The 23,375-nt window shown below is 46.5% G+C and overlaps 1 protein-coding gene across 8 annotated transcripts in view; it reads left to right on the plus strand.

Moving 5' to 3' along the window:
• Positions 1-23,375, plus strand: part of BCAS1 (brain enriched myelin associated protein 1) — a 99,070-nt gene that overhangs the window by 15,485 nt on the left and 60,210 nt on the right. For all 8 annotated transcript variants that reach the window (XM_047853660.1, XM_047853653.1, XM_047853654.1 and 5 more), the window contains exon 4: positions 17,913-18,484. In XM_047853660.1, the coding sequence (XP_047709616.1) occupies positions 17,913-18,484 (572 nt within the window). The remainder of the gene's footprint in view (positions 1-17,912; positions 18,485-23,375) is intronic.

Here is a 23,375-nt window from a genome sequence, read left to right on the forward strand (position 1 = left end):
TGCTAGGTTGCCAGTTTATTATACAAGGATTCAACTCAGGAGCGGCCAGATGGAAGGAACGCAGAGGGCAGGGTAGGAGGGCTCCGGGGGAGTAGGGAGTAGGAGGGGGAAACTTCTATGCCTTGTCTGGGCACACCACCCTCCCATGCCGCGCCCCCCCCCCCCATGTGTTCACCAGTCCAGCTCTCCCAACCCTGTGCTTCAGGGAATTTTATGCATGCCTTATTACTCAGGCATGATTGATTAAGCCATTGGCCATTGGTGATTGAACTCGATAATCCAACCACTCCCCCCTCCCCAGAGAGGGGGGAAGGGGCTGAAAGTTCCAACCTTCCAATCACAAAGCTGGTTCCCATGGCAACCGGGGCCCCCATCCTTAGGGGCCTTCCAAAGTCACTTCATTAGCATAAACTCAGACGTGGTTAAAAGGGGCTGGGCTTGTGATGAATAACAAAAGACATCTCCATGGCTCTTATCTTTCATAAGTTGTAGGAGTTCTGGGTCAGGAACCGGGTTGAAGACCAAATATGGATTTCTTATTCTATATTACCATGTCATTCCCGAGGAGTTTCTTAAAAGCTTAGGGATGCCAGGTCTCCTCCAGTAGCCTCTGTCCACCATTAACCTAAGGCTGGGAGCTTTCGAGAGGATTCTGACACGCAGCCAGGATTGGCAACCACTGGCTGAGACAAGGTCCCAAGTTTCCTCCTGCCTTTAAACCTTGTGGGTCAAACTTACACTTTGATATACACAAAATGGATCGCACATACAGCCACGACCTCGGACGAGACTGGTATGCAAGCTGGCCACTGAGAGGCACGGGCTTTGAAGTGAGAACCGTACCGTTTACATAATTTACAAACCGTAGATGTTTGTTCTTGAGAAACTGAGAGGCGTTGAGAATATAATGTGCCCCCCAGAAATCACTTTCTCTATCATAACGATATTACCATTCTCCTGCTTTCAGTGTAGGGCACAAGGTCAAGGCGTGTGTACGAAGAAGAACACAGTATTTGGGAATTGAGGAAGTCCCCGCGCCCCCACCTTCCTCCCTTGGTCGCTCCCTCCCTCCTTGTCTACCTCTTTCCCTGCTTTCCTCCCCAACAAATACATAGTCTTCCTACAAGGAAGAAAACAGGTAACAGAAATACAGGACAACAGTCTGGAAGAGCATATTGCTGTGACCTACACGTGACGAGGGACACAGAGAAAGAGAATGGCATTTTGGTGAGGCATGAGTTGGTTGTATTTAGCTCTATTACCCTGCAGCCTTCCTTTCAACTTATCTGGCACCCGCCGGAGAATCTGTAAAGAATTTAGATTAATCCTCTGAGGTCAGAATTCTGCCTGTCATTCATTGACATCTTGAGCCCAGCGCAACTCGCTTTGGAGTGATTATCCCATTTAATGAGGAAGGCGGCCTGTTCCCGCCCTCTTGCTGTTTTCCCCAGGTTATTAACTGAGTTATAATTTTCAATGCAGTTTTTAAGGGGGTATAAAAGTAGGATTCCGGGGGACTTTTTTTTTTTTTTTTTATCCTTTCGACAGAATTCTCTGACCATATCTTTTGAGACACCATCTGTTTTCCTCTCTGGCGATGTGTACGTATACACATGCCCGTAGAGAAAAGTCACCAGAGAAACAGATAAATGGGATTCTGAGTGGCTGTTTTCTTTCTTTTTATCTAGATTTCCCCCACTTTTTTCCTATTATGATGAAACACTTCATCGCCATGCAGGAACGTTTCCTGTGAGGGCTTACTAAGAAGCAGGGGTGGGGGTGACTGGGCGCACAGCCTAGGAAGCCAGGGCGCTAAATTTGAATTGTGGCTCGGTTGCGTGAGCTTGGGCAAGTTTCTGAGCCTCTGTCCTTTCATCTGTAGAACTGGAACGATACTGCTGGTAGAACCAAGCTTCTAAGGACCATTGTGAGGCTGAAATGGGTTGATAGGCATGAAATACTGAGCATCGCGCCTGGGATGTGGTGAACACGTGGGGAACGTGACTTGTTCTGGGTTGGAGTCAATGCTGATGCTCAAAGAGGTTGTCATTACAGTTGGAAGTCAACTGGATTATCTCCAGCGTAACTTTTATACCCGGGTGGGCCCAATGTCCTCTCGAGGGTCCTTATGAGGGGGAGGCAGGAGGGTCAAAGTCAGAGAGGGTGACGAGAGGGATGGAAGCAGACACAGAGAGAGATTGGAAGATTCTGCAGTGCTGGCCTCGACGTGAAGAGAGGGGCCATGAGCCAAGGAAAGCAGGGGGCCTCTCAAAGCTGCAAAGAGCAAGGAAGCAGATTCTCCCCTAGAGCATCCAGAAGCTGACCCATTTCCGACTTCTGACCTTCAGCATTGTAAGATAATATAGCCGTGTTGTTTTAAGGCACAAACATTGTGGTGGTTTGTTACAGCAGCGATAGAAAACTAATGTGAGTGCACTCACGCCTTATTTTGTTTTTAATGTTTTTATTTTTGAGACTGAGCACCTGCACGAGTGGGGGAGGGGCAGAGAGAGAGAGAGACAGACAGACAGACAGAATCCAAAGCAGGCTCCAGGCTCTGAGTCGTCAAGCAGAGAGGCCCACACGGGGGCTGGAACCCACAAACCTGGTGATCATAACCTGAGCCGAAGTCGGACGCTTAAGGGACTGAGCGTCCCCGCGCTCACAGTTTAGATCTAACAGACCTGAGCTAATGTCCTGGCTCTGCCACTCACTAGCTGTGCAACCTTGGCAAGGAATTTGCAATCTCAGAGAGTCATCTATAAAATGGGAATAATGACAGTAACTTCGGAGAGAGCGAGAAGAACAGTGGCTGGCCCAGGGTAAATGTGAGGAAATACAGGAGACGGGAGAGGCTGATGAGCAGAGTCTATAGTCATGTGTGTGCCGTATGTCCCGCTTCACCCGTCATGTCACCGGACCAGGTTTCCCCACCTGTATACTTATGCCTAAAACCTCACTGATCTTTGGGGAAATAAAAATGCCTCCTTTTTCTCCTCCTTCGACTCCTTTCTATCAAATATATCACATTAGTTCCTGCTTTAAAAAAAAAAAAAATGTTCAGTCCTCACTGCTATTGGATGGCAGAGACAAATGCATGATTTATCGGCCAGAACACATCATTTTTCAGAAACAGGAGACTGTCTCTGTTTCTCCTGGATAAGAAGTTTCCAAAATATTAACACCTTCCCTTTCGGCTCCTAGTCGATTGTTCCAAAAAAGAATTGCCTAATTTTGCTTTAAAAAATAAAGGGGGAAAAAAAAAAAGGTGAATCATCCCATGGGATTAGAAATTCTTACTCGAGTCCCCCTGCCGATGCGACAACATAATGAATGAGAAGAGGCGCATCTGCCATGGGAGGCCCCAGGCCAAAACTCAGAGCTCCCCGAGAGGGGGAGAACATGGGACCCACATCACTGGTCGGGAGGGGAGCAGCTACATGTGTCCTTTGAGCATCTGAGCACTATTAACCCCACAGTTGGCCTGTTTTTTAAATCTCTTCCCAACACTCAAATAAAAGTCCCTGAGAAGGGGGCGCGAGCCTTCCCCTTGTGGTTGTAGCGAACAAATGCACCACGGCAACTAGGTCAGGGGCAGCCGAGGGGTGAGGAAAGGGGACTGATAAGAAAGTTCCTAGACCCCGACGACGTGTAACGCCACAAGGTAACCCTGACTCAGGAAACACCCCTTTTAATTGTAACAGGAAGTGGGGGGGGGGGAGGGGGGGACTCCACAGCGTTTCAGCGCGACACCAAACAAGCGTGCCCGTGAGGTCACTGCTGCTCACAGGAGGGCTGGCACCGCCCCGACACCACATCCTCACGCGATGGGATCCAAAAGCAGGAAGAGAAAGGCCAAGAACAAAACAAAACGAAGCAAAAAACCCACCAACAAACCATAACAGGAAGAGAAAGGCGAAGATCGGCCGCCATTTTCCCCCCTTTCATTAGCGCGGAAAGAGCGACCTTTCCCAGAAGCCCCTGCCCCCAGTAGGCATCCTCTTCATCTCATTGGCCGGAACCAGGTCACGGGGCCACGCTGGTCACGTGGCCAGGCTGGCCGCACGGAATGCTGGGAGGCCCGCATCTCTGGGCAGCAAGGGAAGAAAACGGGGCCGGCGTGGCTAGGCCGTGGGGAGGGTAAGTGCCTGCCAGCGTGGATCTGAGAGAATTACGGCAGAGCAATCGAGAGCAGCACACATCTTTACTCAGGTTTTGCAGAAGACGTGAAAGGGCTCTAGCTCGTCTCCCAAGCCTCCCCTTTCCCGTCTTCTCCCCACATGTGCTATAGATTTTCCCACCCAACAAGCTCTTTATCCTCGGCCGTGCACCTGAAATCCTGCTCTGCCCCCATCCACGCAGGCCCTTGTGTTCTTCTTCTGCCTTGCACGGCATCGCCTCTCGGTAGACAGCAGTGACCGAACGTTCGGGAAAACTGGCTCTCCCGGGGGTGGGGGGGGCAGCGGCTTCTTGCCCGTCCTCCCCCTTGGAAGCATGCCCTGGGAGGTCTCATCCCTGGTGCTTTTTCTCACCAAAAACTCTAGTGGAGAATTTCTGTCGGATAAAGTCATCTTGCCTGTTACACTGTGGTGGTTGACCGTCTCCAGATATGCACGCCCCGACTTCCTCCCCTCCCTGCCCCGAATCATCCATGCCTCCCTGTTGTAGTTTTCTCGCATGGAATCTGGGCTGGCCTGGCCTGCGTAACCAATAATAGAGTGGAGAGGAGGACCCATGAACTCCAGGCCTAAGCCTTAAGAAGCCCTACAGCCTCTGCCTTTGTCTCTTGCAGCGGTAGCTCTGGGGGACGCTAGCTGCCAGGTCGGAAGTCCAAGTACTCTGAGACTGCCCTGCTGGGGTGGGGGGAGCCCAAACTGGTCCCACGAAGAAGCCGTGGGGCAAGAAAGAGAGCAAGGCCCAGCGAGTCCCCAGACGTGCATCCAGCCCAGCCCAGGGCACATCCCTGGGCTACACAAACATGCCTCTCATGCAACCGGTACAATCTTTAATTCATTGTTTTTTGACAGCTACAAAATGTTTGAAGGTGGGGGTATGTTATAGTTCATTCAGTCATTACCCCCATGTTGGGCATTCATTATTTTTCTTTCTCTCCACTTTGAACGCTGTTGCAGTGAGTATTCTTGTACGTGTTTTTTTTTTATCCTTTGCATTTGAGATAGTTTCTTCAAGAGCAGGTGCTTTCTGGACAGACCGCTTGAATCTGAGGCCTCGCCCCACCTCTTAGCAGCTGTGAGCTTAAACAAGAGACTTAAGTCCTCCATCGAATGGTGTTATGAAGAGTAAATAAGATAATGCTTGTAAATCCCTTTGCTTGGTGCCTGAAACAGTAAATGATGGCCATTTTAAATCATGGGGTTCCCAATTTGTAACGCACATTGAAATCACCAGGGGAATTTTGAAAATCCCATTACCGGGTCCCACCTAGAAGGAGTTAAATCGAAGGCTCCGGAGGGTAGGGCCCAGGCATAAACCTTTTTTCAAGTTTCCCTGCGGGCATAAGGATTTTTCGAGGGGCTGACGTTCGGCAGCGTTAGAAACCGTTGGGAAGGCACTCGCACAGAAAATTCCTTAGTCAAACGTTTTTCGAAAATAAAACATGGGCAGTCCTGTTTTAAAGTCTCCCGGGACTTTTTGTCCCTACCGTGGCTGACACCCTGGACACAGCTTTTTGTTCCAGGGTTCCCACGGTCTGATTTCATTAACTTCCACTAACTTCCACGCGGCCACTGCCCACTGACACACAATCTGCTCGTGGCCTCTCTGGACAGTGAAGGAGCTGGAACGGCACACTGGGCCCCGAACATAGAAACAGCGACATAGTTTCAGAAGCATGAGCAACGTGAACCTGACCTCCTCTTGACGGGGAGGCCACGACAGCCAGAATGAGACCCAGAGAAAGCGTGAAAAACAGCAAAGAGAGAAACAGGATCATCACAGGGGAGCTGAACTTCATTTCGTTTCTCTTCCCCAGGGCGCACTTGAACCAGATCGTGACGCAGAATAAATGCGTCCACCGTAGTTCTTATCCTCGAGTGGACTTTTCTAAATACCTTCCTTTCACATCCTTTTACCACACTGGGGAGAACTGGCCAACGCTCTTCGCTGAACAAAACTTAAAAAAAAAAAAAAATCAGTGAGACCAAAGAAATGCTAAGAAGCCTTAAAATTTCTAGAAGTCTAACAATCAAAGCAGCGTATTGGTGGGTGGGATCGGCTATGCCCAGAGCCGACCTCTAAGACCAAATGTTTCGGAGAACAGGAGATGGGAAATGTGAACAGAGTCTGGCTGCACCTGTACATACAAAAGCTGTGATGCATAACTGACTCTCAGATGCCCCGACCCGCCGCGTCCGTCACCTTGAACAGGTCAGACCAGCAGATTCTAGGGCGCCAGCCCACACCTTGTGAGTCAGAAATGCTGGCGCTCAGAGCTCCGCTCAGCTTCGGGCTTGGCTTCCCTGGGGGAATCCCTCAGCAGACAATGTTTCAGTGAAAGCCCCATTTTAGGGTTTTCAAGAGAAATGTCCCAATTCAAAAAAATCTAAACACCCTGTTGGGCCAACACCGTACTAGCCGCATTAGCAGATCTGGAAGTTGGCCACGTCTATGCCCCACCCCACCCCCAAATGAATAAATAAGGATACAGTTCAGTGCTTTTGAGTATATCTACAAGGTAGAGCAACCATCCCCACTATCTAATTCCAGAACATTCTCAGCACCCCAACCAGAAACCCCGCACCCATTAGCAGTCATTCCCCGTATCCCCTTCCCTGCCCCCCACCCACTCCTGGCAACCACTAATCTGCCTTCTGTCTCTCTGGATTCACCTCTTTTGGATGTCGCATGTAATCAGAATCATGTAATAGGTGGTATTTTATATCTGGGTTCTCTTACTTAGCGTCGCATTTTAAGGTTCACCCACGTGGAAAGTGTGTGGTCATGCTTCATTCTTTTACATGTCTGCATGTGACTCCACTGTCCGGACAGGCCACCTCCTGTTTATCCATTCGTCAGTTGATTGAGGTTTGGGCTCTTTCCACTTTCTCCGCTATTTTGAATAGTTCTGCTGTGAACTTTTGTGTACAAGTTCTTGTGCGGACGTATGTTTTCAATCTCTTGGTTACCTACCAAGGAGCGGAATTATCGGGTCACACGGTAACTCTGTCTAACTCACGAAGGAACTATTACACTTCTTTCCAAAACACCTGCACCGTTTTACATTCCCTCCAGCAACACATGTGGGTTCTGGTGGCTCCACATCGTCGCCCACACTGGTTACTGTCCGTCTTTCTGACTATGGCCGTCCTGGTGGGTGTGAATTGGTACCGTGTTGAGGTTTCGGTTGCCTTTCCGTAATGACTGATGCTGTGGAGCATCTTTTCATACGGGCCCTGATCGTTTCTGGAGAACACGCTGTCTCCTGGATTCGTTTGCTTTTCCCGCTCTTCTTCCCTGAGCCTCTCGTCCCATACGGCCTTCTGGCTGGCTACTCTTAGTGCACCAGAGTCCCTGGCTCGTAATTGCCAATCTTCAGCAGTGTTCTTTGTGGCATGAATTCCACCCACCCCACCGCCCATGTCCCAGGCTAACCTTTGGCGTTCCAACAGCTGAGGACCCTCTTAGAATAATATGTGGCCTTTCCGGGTACGTCTTTTACCATTTAAAATGTGCTTTATGTTATAGATCTGATCAGTGTCCTTGCTGCTTCACATCCCTGCTACCCTTGGGGGTGGGAGAGAGACACTCTGTTACTTTGCCGCTGAAATACGCATCTCTAGAGCCTATTTATGTATTTATTTTGAGAGAGAGAAAGAACGCAAGCAGGGGAGGTTCAGAGAGAGGGACAGAGAGAATTCCAAGTGGGCTCTGTAGTGTCAGCATGGAGCCTGATGAGGGGCTTCAACCCACAAACCGTGAGATCATGACCTGAGCCGAAACCAAGAGTCAGATGCTTACCCTACTGAGCCACCCAGGCGGCCCTCTAGAACCCTTGTTTAGGAAGAAATCTGACAGTGTCTATTTTTAAAACTTAAGTGCACATTGATTTGGGAGCAGCACTTCTACATTTTATAGAAATAAGGCACTAGTGGGGCACCTGGGTGGCTCAGTCAGTTAAGCATTCGACTTTGGCTCAGGTCATGACTCACGGTTCGTGAGTTCAAGTCCCGCGTCAGGCTCTGTGCTGACAGCTCAGAACCTGGAGCCTGCTTTGGATTCTGTGTGCCTCTCTCTGTCTGCCCCTCTCCCACTCACACTCTGTCTGTCTGTCTCTCTCTCTCGGAAATAAACGTTAAAAAATTTAAAAAAAAAAAGAACTAGTTTAGGATTTTTGAACATGGAGGTTTATCTCAGTGTTGTTTGTAATAGAAATGGAAATGGAAACAATGACTTGAAAACTATCAGAATGTTCATTGATTAGGGCAATGGCTTAAATATCTTTTGGTGTGTGCATACTAAGGAATATTAGGCAGTGTTTTAAAAAATAAGATAGACTTGGACATATGGATTCTGAGGAATGACTATGGTTGTCTCAGTTTATTTAGGCTGCTCTAAAAAAATGCCACAGACTGGGAGCTGACACAACAACCATTTGTTTCGCGCAGTTCGGCAGGTTGGGAAGTCCAAGATCAAGATGCTGGCAGATTCCTTGTCTCGTAAGACCTTGCGTTGCAGAAGGCCATCTCTTCATTGTGTCCTCAAGCAGTGGAAGGGGCAAGGCAGCTCTCTGGGGCCTCTTTTATAACGTCACTAATCGCATTCATGAGGACTCCACCCTCTCGATATAATCACCCCCCAAAAGCCCTGCCTCCTAACACCACCAGAGTAGGGGTTAGGATTTCTGCCCATGAGTTTTGCAGGGGCACACATGTTCAATCCATAACAATGATATATAAAAGTGATCAAAACCTACATCTGTTCTGACCCGATTTTTATAAAAACCAACAAGCCCCTGTCTACGTGTATCTGGAACGCTTGTATGTATTTATACGAACATGGACAAAGCTTGATAAGCCACGCTGGGTTGCACACGCGAGTTACGTTGCCATGAGGGTGGAGGGTCTAGACAGAAAAAGAGAGTGAAGAGATAAATTGTTTTGGATAGTAAACCCACATAGAGTGTGTCTTATTACCAAATGGAGAAAAAAAAAAAGAACAAAAAACAAAATCAAACATTAAATGCGTCTTTGAGTGATGATATTGGCTCCCATTGGAACGAAGGTGGTTTTGTGCTTGAATTATCTTTGTATGTTCCAGTCTTTTGAAGCATATGAATCATAAGAAATCTGTGAGCAGAGAGGAGAGTAGAAATTGTGATCTTCACTAGTACGGTCTTGCACCACAGTGACAGGAGGTCACAGCTGACTTTCGCGAGAGCACGGGGTGAGGAGTTACCTTTTGCCCACATGATGTTGGAACCCAACATTTCAAGCCAGCATTTACCTCACTGGATGTTCAGACATGCCGTATCACGCCAAGGGTTGGGAACCTTCAGCTCTCAGATGCCCCCTAGCCCGTTCCTCCCTTTTATTTATGCTGGAATGTCTTGGTGAGGACATCGTGGCCTTTTCATATTGAGATGCAAAGCATGAAATGTGATCATGCCGTGAAATGTTCCAATCTAATATCTTCCTCCGAGCTATGAGTATCTGCCACATGAATCCTTGTTTCAAGGCCTATAAAACAACAAATGCATTTGCACAACACAGAAAGCCACAGTCGTTTGATGTGTCGTTTGACTCTTGCAGCAAGACCGCAGAAGGGTCATTTCGCAAAACATTTCGAGGTCTTCATCAGTTTTCCCAAGGGCCTCTCATTATCCTTTGACATTCAAGTAGAATTCTCTTTTGAAGAGCTTAGTGGGTCGTCACCTAGTTCCCTTCTATCTTCCTGTCTTCTTGGGTGAACTCTTTGAACTCTGCCTGTTTCTCACCCAACAAAACCACGCGTGTGATCTGAGTGGTACTTTCCAACACTCCACGAACTTCTGCATCTTCTGGAAGGTGTGCAATTCCCCTTTGCAACTGGTGTGCATCGTACTTCCCCCGTACTTGTCCCTTCTCCTGATCGATCGGGGTATTGACGCATAGGACAGCATTGCCCCGGAAGGGATGCCCGAGTGGGAGATGACCTTTGTAAGTGGACACTTTGTGAGTGAAATTATGATGATGGTTTCTTCAACCCTAACCGTCGCTAGGAGGATTTGGATAATGGAGTCTTAGAGGAGGAGAGCTCTTCCTCCCCCACCGCTAGTATCATAAGCGTTGTTACTCTTGCCATGGTTATAGCCAGGTTCCCTTGGTGTTTGGTACGCCCCGGGCTCTGTGCTGCTGCCTTACCTGTTCCCTGACTTAATCCTGTTAGGTACCAGGCACTTCTGGGGGCAGTGGAGACGCAGCTATGATCAAGACAGACCAGGTCTCTATCTACTTGCGCTTACGTTCTAATGGGGAAGAAGCAAGCAAGCGATGAATGAATGAGATCATTTCAGAGACTATGGAATGCTCTGCAGAGTCCAGAGAGGGAAGGGGGGTGAGTAGGAGGGTGGTCAAGAAAGACCTGACCTGAGACCTGAATGATAAGCAGGTAGCCATGGGAAGAAAGATCAGAAGGGAAGCATTCCCAGGCGGAAAGACCGACTAGTGCAGAGGGCTTCAGGTGGGGACGAGGTTGGTGTGTCGAGAGGAGGAACACGGGATGAGCTGAGGGTCTAGCTGGTGTCCTCCATGGTAGAGTTTGGGCTGGATTTCAGTGGTGCTGAGGCCCCTCTTTGGATAGTTTTATGTAGATGAATGACACGATCTAAGTTTTATTTAAAACAAAACAGAGTCACACAGCAATGTTTCCCAGATGTGAGAAAACACAGGCTTTTTTGTTGTTTTCGTGCATGGTGTTTTCTTGAAAATCCACTAATTCCATTAAGCAAACTTTGCTTTGTTCCCTCCCTCTCTTCTGTTCTTGCTTCTACTCCAACATGTCAGGGGGTTGGGCTTTGGAATCAGGCAAAACATGGGCTCACGTCCTGCCTCCACCCTTAATACACCACTGTATTTAATATTTCAGAGTCCAACCGAGGTCCTCTGCTCCACCATCTAAGTTCTTAACAATTAAAAAGCCACTTGAAAAGTGACCTTACTTCTCAGAGCCTTGGTTTTCCCATCCGTAAAATGGGGGGGTGATGATAGTACCTAACTTATACCCTTCCTGTTATACATAAATAAAATGCTTCTCATTACATACAGCATTTATCATAATGGCTGGCATATGGGAAACGTCCACTAAATGTTAGAGATGGTGTTTACAGTGGCAGCGAGTGACAATTTCAAAACTCTGGCACATGAAAAAAAAAACCAACCCCAAAGATAATCCTTCCTCACAAAATCTGAAAAGAGACTCTGTGTGTGTGTGTGTGTGTGTGTGTGTGTGTGTGTGTGTTTAAACATACAGTAGAACTTTGAGGAAAACAGCTGTTTTGACTGAAAATACTTGCTACTTAGAAAATGATAAGCATTCCTGAAACTTCTCTGGCCCAGATTCTTAGATTTCTGAAGAGAAGTTAATTCCTATCATTACTACTTTTGAACGTCTTTCCAGAGCACTCAAGTTTGTAAGTTAAACCATTGGAATAATTTTTTTTCTTATAACCTGTGTTTAGAAATATGAAATAGTGATTATAGTAATAATGTATATAGAACACACACACACACACACAAAACCTAATTTTTATTGAGGATCCACCACTTACCCGCAAGCAGTAAAGCACTTTGTAGGAAGTATTTCGTTTAATCCTAAAAACTCTTTGAAGAAGGCACTATTATTTTCTTGCCCATTTTATAGGAAAATTGAGGCATAGAGATATAAAGTAATTCACCCAGATCACAGTCAGGTCTTACCCAACTTAAGATGGGGCTACCTCTCAGGGCGCCTGGGTGGCCCAATCAGTTAAGTGCCCAACTCTCGACTTCGGCTCAGGTCATGATCTCACAGTTTATGAGTTCAAGCTCTGCATCAGGCTCTGCGCTGACAGCATGGAGCCTGCTTGGGATTCTGTCCCCCTCTCTCTTCCCCTCGCCTGCTTGCTCTCCATCTCCCTCTCAAAATAAATAAAAATAAACCTAAAAAAAAGATAAATCCATTGTACACTGAAAATGTATTTACTATACCCAACCTACTGACCATCATAATTTAGCCTAGCCTCCCTTAAACGTGCTCAGAGCATTGCCATTATCCTGCCGTTTGGTAAAAACATCTCACACAAAGCCTATTTGGTAATGAAGTGTTGACTATGGCACAAAATGTGCTGAACACTGCAGTGGAAGGGAGAGACGGGGTGGCTCTGTGGTAGGATGGTTGTCAGCCTACGGGTTGTTGACCCTCATGATTGCGTGGCTGTCGGGGAGCTGCTTCTGTCCAGCATCAGGAGAGAAGGGCGCCCCGCGTGTCGCTAGCCCAGCAAAAGATCCAGGTTCAAAATTCCAAGTACAGTTTCCATTGAACGAGAATCACTTTTGCAACTCTGTAAAGTCGAAAAACACAAGTCCGATCGCTGCGAGTCGAGGACCATCTGTATTTAAATATTTTTTAAATTTGTTTTAATGGTTATTTTTGAGAGAGAAGGAGAGACAGAGCATGAGCAAGGGAGGGGCAGAGAGAGAGGGAGACACAGAATCCGAAGCAGGCTCCAGGCTCTGAGCTGTCAGCACAGAGCCCGACGCTGGGCTCGAACTCACAGACCGTGAGATCATGACCTGAGCCGAAGTCGGACGCTCAACCGACTGAGCCGCCCAGGTGCCCCAAAGACTACCTGTATTTAATATTTTAGAGTCAAACCGAGGTCCTCTGCTCCACCATCTAAATTCTTAACAATTATGCTGAAAAGCCACTGGAAATAAGTTTTCAATCACATGTCTGCATAAGATGGCTTTCTTCTAAAAAGCCACACACATAATACAAAATGCATTTTCTACAGTAGAAAGATCAAAATTTTCAACCCTCCTAGATAGTTGGGGTCTGTCATGTGCGTTCTGCTTGATTCCTTTTTATCTTCCTTAAACTCTTACTCATTTTTTTCATGGAAAGTAAAATCTCTTTGGTATGTCATCTGTTTGTCTGCTTTAGGAGAAAACTTTTTATTGGAACCAGATTCGGGATGGGCTTCTCTCAAGATTTTTCATAGGAATTGAAAGCTGAGTTCCGATCATCTAGAAGGCACTGTTCAATTCTTTCCATAATAATGTGAGGACGCCATGTAAACAAAAATTATCTTTGCAACGGTATAAAGCCTGTAACTCCGATGGATTTTGTTCCTATTCATTCACAGATCGGATGTGTGTGTGTGTGCGTGTGTGTGTTGTGTGTGCATTTAAGTCGATATCTTAGGAAATATTTCCTTTCTTTTTTTTATTTTTTAAAAAACAATTTTTTAATGTTTATTTATTTTTGAGAGAGAAATACAGAGCGTGAGCGGTGGAGGGGCAGAGAGATAGAGGGAGACACAGAATCCACGGAATCAGAAGCTGGCTCCAGGCTCTGAGCTGTCAGCACAGAGCCCAATGTGGGGCTTGACCTCACAAACTGCAAGATCATGACCTGAGCTAAAGTCAGACACCTAGCTGACTGAGCCACCCAGGCACCCCATGGAAATACTTTGTTTCTTTCTTTTTTTTTTTTTTTGGAAATATTTTGTTTCTAATGTTTATTGAAGGTCTCAAGAGGTTGCAATCTCTCTCCCAAAGTGGATTTTTTTCTCCTTCACTTTAAATGCAAAGACAAAGAGTTGGTGGCTCTTCTATCCAGTTCCTTGGAACTTACTTCCTTGTTTCATTCTCCTTATCCTCCTTCCTCCCAAGTAAATGCCTCCTAGACAGACTTGAAGAGCCTGGAGACAACTTCCCAAGAAGAAGATTGCTAGCCATTACTTCACAAGTGGAATAGGTACTGGCCAATTCTCTGAAATTCTCTCCAAGTCACTGAGTATATACTTAATAGAAACTGGCATAAGTGAAAAAAAAGAAAAAAAAAAGATCTGTTGGCCACGTAACGGTAAATTTCACCTTCAGGCACAGCTGGATCCAGGTGTTCAAATGTCCTCATCGGGCATTTATTCCCTGAATCTTTTGACTCTGCTTTCATCTGTGTTGGTTCTCAGGCAAGTACTTGTGAATGTGATGGCCAAGGCCACCCCTAACAGATGCATCCCCGCTGGTTTGCCAAGCCAAGCATAAAGGGTGTAACTCTGTTCTAATGGGTTCAGCAAAAGCCACAGGATTATTCTAGCTTAGATCACAGGCCCTCCTGGGAAGTAAGCATTTTAGTAAAGGAACTAGAAGCTCTGGGTGATAGACTTGCATATGCATTCACCAAGTTTGGGGGGCAGACCTTCATTATCGTGGAATGCCCCATCTAGGAAGTGCTAGTTCTTATAAGTTGTAAAACATACTTTTCCCATTCTCTAACATGAAGAGCTATATAGTTTTCATCTACCGTGATTTGTAAATGCACTGAGGTGCAGCCTAGATACCTGGAATGTAAGGAATTTATCCTATATTAAAGCAATATATTGGCACTTTTTAAAGTCTATCCAGGGACTACCTCAAACCTAAAAGCTTCTGCACAGCAAAGGAAACCATCAGCACAATAAAAAAGAGCAACCCACTGAATGGGAGAAAATATTTGTAAATCATGTATTCAATAAAGGATTAATATCCAAAATGTATAAAAAACTCAGCTCAGTAGCAAAAAAAAAAATCTGATTTAAAAATGGACGGAGAATGTAAATAGACATTTTCCAAGGAAGACATGCAGATAGCCCACCAGCACATGAAAAAGTGTTTGGCATCAATAATTATGAGGGAAATCCAAATAAAAACCACACTGAGATATCACCTCACATCTATCGGAAAGGCTACTATCAAAAGGACAAGAAATCACAAGTGTTGGTGAGGATATGGAGAGAGGGGACCCTTGTACACCATTGGTGGGAATGCACATTGGTGTAGCCACCGCAGAAAACAGCATGAGGGTTCCTCAAAAAATTAAAAATAGAACTACCATATGATCCAGAAATTCCACTTCTGGGCATTTATCCAAAGGAAATGAAAACCCGAATTCCCAAAAGATACCCGCATCCCCATGTTCGTTGTGGCATTATTTACAACAGCCAGGATATGGAGACAACCTAAGTGTCCATCAACAGATGAATGGGTAAAGAGGTGGTATATGTGCGTGCGTGTGTGTGTGTGTATATATAATATATATACACGCATATTGTATACATATTATATACATACATATATATACATATTATATATATACACTATATATATATATATATATATATATATAAAATCAATACTACTTGGCCATAAGAAAGAAGAAAATCTTGCCATTTGCAAAAACGTAAATGGCCCTTGAAGATACTGTGCTAAGTGAAATAAGTCAGACAGAGAGAGACAAATGTCACAGTCACGTATATGTGGAATATAACAGACAAATGGACAAACAAAACTTGCAGATGCAGAGGACAGAGTGGTCGTGATCAGAGGGGTCGGGAGGGTTGGGAGGTGGGTGAACAGGGTGAAGGGGGGGTCAACCGCGTGGCGGCAGATGGTCACCAGACTTGCTGTCATATATACGAACGGTATGGAGTGTATACCAATATAGAATTATCACGTTGTACGCCCGAAACTAAGACAACGATATGGGCCAATTTTTAAAAAGTCTTTCCTGGAGAAGCGTTTTCTTTTCAAAGACTTTTTCCCTGAGCGGGACACTCTCATGTACCGTTAGCTCTTTTGATTCCCGTCTGGAGAGTCAAGAAGAGAGGAAAAAGGGAAAGAGACAGGCTGATGCTCTTGGCAATTCGAAAAGCCCTCCCTTGTTTTGAATCTCAGTCTCTGCCTTTTTGTCAACTGTTTCCTCTTCTCCTGGCATGGGCCATCCCCACAATTCATTTATATTCACTGTGATGCGTCAGCTGCCTGCCTGGCTTACTCAGCACCCTGACATCTATCACTTCCTTATTCCGGCTCTCCCTCCCGCCTTCTTGCCCTGAGTACAGCGTTTACCACGGTTATGAATTCCTAGAGCACAGGAAAGGGGTGAGGAAGAGCTGGGTGACATACCCAGTGCCCCTACGGGGTGACTTCCTTGAGGTCCGAGATTGTGAGGAATATCACAACCTAGTGCTTATCACCGTCCTCTGTACTGTCCTTTCTGTGTTCCTCAGAGACAACCCTTCATTCTACCTGGGAATCCAGCTCTTCTCTGTCTGTCTGTCTCTCTGTCTGTCTGTCTGTCTCTCTCTCCTTTATGTTTGCTCCCGACTCTAAACACTGGGAGATACCAGAGTTTGGCAAAAACAATTGCTAATAGAAGTGTGTGTGTGTGTGTGTGTGTGTGTGTGTGTGTGTTTCTCACGCATATTAACAAGCCGTACGAGCAGACCAACAGATCCTCCCTTTTCTCTTTCTCTCTTCCTGCAAACAGATATTTTAAAAGTGGCTGGCTGCACCTGGATAAAGCAAACCGCAATGCTGGCAAAGGCATGGGAGAATCCTTCAAGATAATCACAGTGCCTGTCAATTATTAAGCAGTCTGTGTCCCTTAAACATCCGGGCAAATGCTGCAAGGGAGCTGTTAGCATTCCCATCTGAGGGATGAGGAAATTCAAAGGTGTTTGGTGACTTGCCCAAGGTCACACAGCTTATCAGTAGAGAATCTTGATCTTTAACTTTGATTCCAAAATTTGCGGTGTCTCCCCCCCCCCCCCCGCCCCCCGTGAATATTGCACTGCTTTAGAAAAGGCAACGAGGAAAGAGAGCAGTTCAACGGGACCCACACAGCGGTCAAAGCAGAAACAGCTGGATGCCAGGGCCCCTCCCCAGAGGGGGCGGAGCCTGCATCCACAAGCTGACCCTATCTATGCCTCTGATTCCGGGCCACCTGAAGTCTAATTGGCCTTCTTGCGTGGACGTTTGTTTTCCCAGCCTTCTGGAAACTTTCCAAGTGCTACTTTTAATAATCTCCCCTTAGTCTCTGCTGATATAGGCCTCATGGTAAGACAGAGCACAAACTTCAGAGTCAGGTGTCTGCCCCTGACCACACGCTGTTTCTTACCAGCTCACTGGGCAGCCGTGGGGAGGTGCATCAACCTCTCTGGTGGCCAGGTTTCTCACTCGTGAATAATGACAGTGACCAACATGCATCAGGCACAGTTCTGTGTGTTTTAAGCATATTAAGTCATGTAACCTTCATAACCAAATTAGGAGGGAAGTTCTACTCTTTGCCTGAATTTACCAGAAAATTGAGGCATGGGACGGTTGGGTACCTCAGGTGCAGATAGACACTTTAGCTCAGCGGTCCTCAAACGTGAGTGATTTTTGGCCCCCAGGGGACATAGGGGGGCATCTTGGGTTGTCACAACTTGGGGGTGGCCCTGGAATCTATTGGGTAGAGGCCAGGGATGCTGCTAAGAATCCTGCAGCGCACAAGAGGAGCCCCCCTGGCAAAGAATGATCCAGCCCCCGATGTCAGAAGTCAGAAGGTTGAGAAACTTTGTTCTAGCTCCAGAGCCCAAGCTCCCGACCGCTGTGCTGCCTCCCAGTTGATATCGTGACAACACTCTTCTCTCGGGATCCCTGCAACAGGCCGACAGCGTCATTAACGTGCGTGTCACCAGTGCAGCGCCTGGTGTGGGCTTTCTGCGAACTGGCTTTTCTCCTAGCAAGGTCACAGGAGTTCTAGGTGACCAGGTTCTGCTTTGCAGCGTGACCGGACAGCCACAGAGCCCCGGCTGCATTCTGGCCTTTGTATATCAAACGTTTGGAGTCCATTATCGATCCTTGAATTTCCTCGCCGGGCTGAATAACTGCTGTTTGTCTTTGTGTTTACAGTTGATTTGGGAATAAGTGTCAAGGAGGATAATGCGGTCACTTCTTCCCCCGAGACAATGGAGATGAGCGCTGTTGCGGATGCCAACGGAAAGAATCTTGGGAACGAGGCCAAAGCCGGGGCGCCAGCTGCTAAATCTCGTTTTTTCTTGACACTCGCTCGGCCTGTACCAGGACGTGCTGGAGACCAAGCCACGGATGCATCCACTGGGTCAGTGAAGCTTGATGTCAGCTCCAATAAAGCTCTAGGGAACAAAGAACCAAGTGAGAGCGTGACTCTTCCGGGGGCAGCTGCACGGGGGCACGACCCAGATAAAACCCCGGGGCAGAGCCCAGCCGGGGACGAAGGCGTCTCTGCCACTTGGGGACCAGCGCCCGTCTCACCTGAGTCAGGGGGAACAGCCCCCGCCAAGCCTAAGGACTCCGGCTTTTTTGACAAACTCTTCAAACTGGACAAGGGACGGGAAAAGGCACCAGTGGACAGCCAACAGGAAGCCAAGAGCGCGGAGCGTCAGGACCAGGCCGAGGAAGTCCCTGGATTGTCAAGGCCGCCCGATGATGTCCCTGCAGAGAGGGTAAGTGCTGACGAGGGACGACCCCTTTTGTTAAGCTCCGGGGGGTGGGGGGAGAGCTCTGATGGGGTAAGCGGATGGCGTCTATATTGCTCTCCAGTCGCCAAGGGGCCCCGACAAGGTACGCAGCCCTCTAGAACAAATGGCACATTGTAGTGTCCCCCATGTTCCTGTGGACAGAAACATCTGTTTGAAGAACAATAACAGCTGTGGCATCTGTTTTATGTAAAAGAAGAGAGGAGGTGAGTTACATACAGATGAATCCGTCCTTCCATTTGTCAAAGGTAGAGGAAGACAGGTTGCATTTATGATCAATGGAGTCTGGAGGGAAAGGCCTTAGCGGAGTAAAAACGGTTCCTAAAAGACTTAAATACCTCGCCTGGCCTCGGTAGCTTGTTTCACAACCAGCATGTTTATAGGCTTTTGTTGGAATACATTTCATTTCTTATTTTTAATAGCCTGGATTGATCTTTAACTATCTTTTGCACCAAAGCATGGGTTTAAATAAAGAGCTTTTACAGCTCTGGGCAGACCCTTTTATGTACTAATTATTTTCCCACAAGCCGGGGTCATATCTTTGTAAAAACTAGATATTTTTAAAGGAGGTATTCCACATCAGCTGCTTTCTTTCCTGCACAAAGAAACACGAGTTCTTTTGATCTGAAAAAGAGCATTTGCTTTTTATCTTGAGTTTGTTTGTGTTCGGCCGAGAAAAGAAACTCCTTCAATGAAGAAGGAAATAAAAGTTGATACACTGTGTTTCAAGGGAAGTTGCTAATAACACTGGCTGTCACGTATTGAGCACTTACAGTATACCAGGCTCTGTTCTAAGCGCTGTACGGATATATTATTCTCCATAAGGAAAATGAGTATCACCTCAGTCTGTGGTTTCAATGCACGCGGGACCGTGTCAAACATTATACTGTAAATGTCAGGCACCAGCTGTAAGTTCTGGAGAGTTAAAATTGGGGAAAAGTCATCAGGTTCGTGGGTTCGGGCTCTATCAGCGTTCTTGATCTTTCTGTAAATTTCTACTGCACAAACTGATTTTCAATTTTTCTTTCAAAAGCTTAAGAACTTGTCCCGCAAATGCCCGGTTCCCCAAATGCACCAGTTCAGATGCCAATCGAATAGCTTTCTGTATAATTCAAAGTAAGTTTTCAAACGCATCCAGGCACCAAATCTTTACTGAGTGGGATGCTGCCGGGTGCAGGTGAGGCCAGGCTACAGTGGAGGCTGGGACAGAGCCCTTGTCCTCAGGGACTTTGGTCCAGGAAGAAATGCGGTACAACCCCCCCACCCCCACCACCACCATTATTATGGGAGATGCCAAGTGCTCTCGCTGGGGAGGCCGTGTGTTGGGCAGGGTGCTCCGACACAAAGAGAATTGGCCTCCCTGGCTCCCAGAACATTCCATCAAATGTATAAACCAGGAGTAGGAATGTTATTTGTCTTGGGGCTAGAAACCGGTCATCCATATTCATGAATATTTGAGAAACGATTTACTACCTGACTCTGAGTGGAAACTCTTGTTGAGTTCTCATTTATCCATCGTGGGCTCCTAAGGCTGTTCTGAGGTTGTGATTTTTTTGAATAATCACGTTTCATTCACTGGGGCATCCAAAGCCAACCCATCACTGGAGTCAGGAAAAGATTGAGTTACTTACGGGACAAGGATGAAGGACTGAGCTTTACCCATCTGGAGACAGGTGTCTAAGTAACTTATCCAAATCCCCACCTTAATTAAGAAAACCAGTGTAGCATCTGATACCGGACGCTTAAACATTTTTAACCATAAAGCCCCAATGCGGTCAATCCACTCCTGTTCTAAGAAAAGCACAGGGAAGTTCAGACTTGTACTTTACCAACCCAGTGTTTTGTTGTTGGAGACCCTTAGGGACAGCACCTCGAATTGAGTGGAGTGAGTTCCAAAATGAGATACAGTTCAGAAAATGGGGGCTTGTATGGGGAACATGGCAGGTATCTGATAGAGTCAAGCCCGTGGGTGATATTTTAAAGTTACAGTGGCCTCTCAGAAGACCCTCACACTGTCAGAAAAAAAAGCGAGTCAGCTCCCTAAGGTTCACCAATGAGGTTTGCATTTGGTCTTGTTACACTACAAATTTCCATGTTTTTATTGGCAACATCACTGGAATTTAAATATCGAGTACCACCCCGAACTATATGCATGTAAAACATGGGAAAGCTAGGCTACGCCATTTATTTCTCCTTTAGTCTGCGAACTTGCGGACATTCAAATACATGCATCTGTGAGGACTGTAAACAAACCACAGCCTCCTGACTATTAAGGTTTCTCATCCGATCCCTGGCTGTACAGACGGCTTTTGGGGGAGGGGGAGGGAGGAGGAGGGATCGATTGTTCTAGGAGTGCAATGAGAGAATCCAGCCCCGGGAAAGTAACACGAATAAAACTTCTCAGCCAATGGCTTTCCTGGTGGGAGTACCACACTATGCATAAATGGCCGTCAATGTATTGATTCAGAATTCTTAGCGTAAATTATGCCTTGGGTTCAGCCACATCAGCTGTCCCCTCCCCACCCACCCACACGAACCTTTCCCCCCTGTCTCACTGCATGCTTCTTCCTGGCTTGGAGTTCCAGCCGCAAACCTGCAGAGCTGTGAACTGGGGGAAGGATGCCCCCATTGCATTCTGGGAGAGGCACACAAATCTTCTGTGTTTTCGGGTCGACAATCTTATTTTTGTGCCTCATAAAACTACATTCAGAGCATAGCAGAATTAAAACAAGGCCAGAATTCATGAACAAATGAAGCATTTAGTGCATAGGTCAAAGAAAAGATAAATTCTATGCCTGAAAGGTTTCACTGAGCTGTGATTCACACAAACTGTGTTGGCAGGGATGAGATTTGTTTTTTCTTAATTTTTCCAGCCCCTCGACAATTGAACCAGAGCTATTAGATACACACTTAAGAGATTCATTGTCCAAAAAAAAAAAAAAAAACAAAACCCATAATGAAAATTTGATCTTCATCGGTTTAAAAAAACACACTAAGTGTCTGTTGCCAACCAGTAATTCCAGAAGTGTCTTTGTGTTGGAGGGAAAGGGGAGGGGCGGGGCTTAACCTGTTACCAAGCACAGATTCAAGAGATCTGAACAAGAAGATGCCTTTCTTCTAAAGTTTTATTAAATCCTGCAACTGTTATTTAAACACCAACCTTTGCAAAGGTTTAAAAGATGAATCACAGTCTAGTCCTTCAAAGATCTAGTAAGAGACATAATTTTTTTTAAGTTTATTTATTTTGAGAGAGAGAGAGAGAGAGCGTATGTTCGGGTACACATGCATGCACATGGGGGAGGGGCAGAGAGAGGTGGGGGTGGGGGAGATCTCAAGCAGGATCCTGCACTGCAGGGCTCAGTCCCACAAACTGCAAGATCATGACCTGGGCCAAAATCAAGAGTCGGACCCTTAACCAACTGAGCCACCCAGGCGCCCCTTAAGAGACAATTTTTTACGGGAAGCTGTGATAAGTACACTGATCCCCAAATTCATGCAGGCTCCAGATATTAAGAAAAATACTGTTTTTGCTTCCTCGTGTCCTTTTCTCTCTTGAACACACTCCATTCAGGCTTTTCTCCTCCACATAAACTGTTCTTGTCAATGTGGCCAGGATGTGGCCTCCCCCAACCCTCAACGCGGCTGCCAAGCCCCGGACGTCTCAGACCTATCCCACTGGACTTGCCAGCCACATCGGCGACCCTTCCTTCTGGAAATATCACCCTCACTTAGTTGCCAGTTTCTCCCCCTCGATGATTAAGGAGTTCCTCAATCTCTTCTGCTGGATCTTACCTTCTAAACGTTGGAGTTCCCCAGAACTGAATTCTTAGACATCGTCTCTGACTACAGTTATTTCCGTAGAGTCCCAAGGGTTTAGATGCAGCCCCCTGCTGACGCGCCCCAAGTTCATGTCTATAGCCTACACCCACTCCTCAAGTCCAGCCTTAAATATCCAGCTGCCTCTTGACACATATTCTTGAATTTCGACATCTCCAGTCAAAGGTTCGCCCGACCTCAATGTGTGCAAAACTGAACTCCTCATTCACACCCAACAACAAGCAACAACATGCCTACCTGTGTGATCTACGGGCTTCCTCATTTCACGTAATGGACACTCCATCCTGCCACTGCTGTTTGGTGGGAGAAGTGGAATGAGAGAACCAAGATTTCCAGAATCCTACATGGTGTAAAAGCAGGTATAAAGAAGCCTTGCAATCAAGCAGCTTACATTGCAACTCGGCCTCTGTCGCCTCCTGACCGCGTGACCTTGGACAAGTGACTACACCTCTCTGAGCCTCGGTTTCTTCATCTGTAAAATGGAGATAATAATAGTATTGAGCACAATTTCACATCGTTCACACTTGGGAAAATTAAACGAGATAAGCCATGGGGAGTGAACTTAGCCCAGAGATCTTGCATTTTGAGAAGAAGAAAATTCAGCTATTATTAATATCATGGCTTTCCTTCCCCCCCACCCCGCCCCCACCTATGAATCAACATTTTTGTCTTTTACTCTGCCCTTCCGTAGTCCTCGGCCCACTGAGATAGCACGGGTGAGTCTAATTTGAAAGCGAAATCACCAGAGGCGGAAGTCCGGATTTGGGTTAAAAACCAAAAAGGTGCAGGAGTTGTAAAATTATTTTAGAAACAATAGAAGTTCAATGCCCTTGCCTACAAGCTGTGGCTTCTTAGTGTCACGTTCAAGGGTCTCTACCAGCTTTCCCGTATCTTTCCAACTATATTTCCCACTATTCTCTTAAAAGTACCCAGTCAGAACAGCCCATGTGTGACCTGCTTCTCTGCATTTTCTCCTCCTGGTTCTCTTTGTCTCTCTTTATCAAAAATTCATGGGGCACCT

This window comes from Prionailurus viverrinus, chromosome A3, assembly GCF_022837055.1.
Source record: "Prionailurus viverrinus isolate Anna chromosome A3, UM_Priviv_1.0, whole genome shotgun sequence".
In the NCBI taxonomy this organism is placed as follows: domain Eukaryota; kingdom Metazoa; phylum Chordata; class Mammalia; order Carnivora; family Felidae; genus Prionailurus; species Prionailurus viverrinus.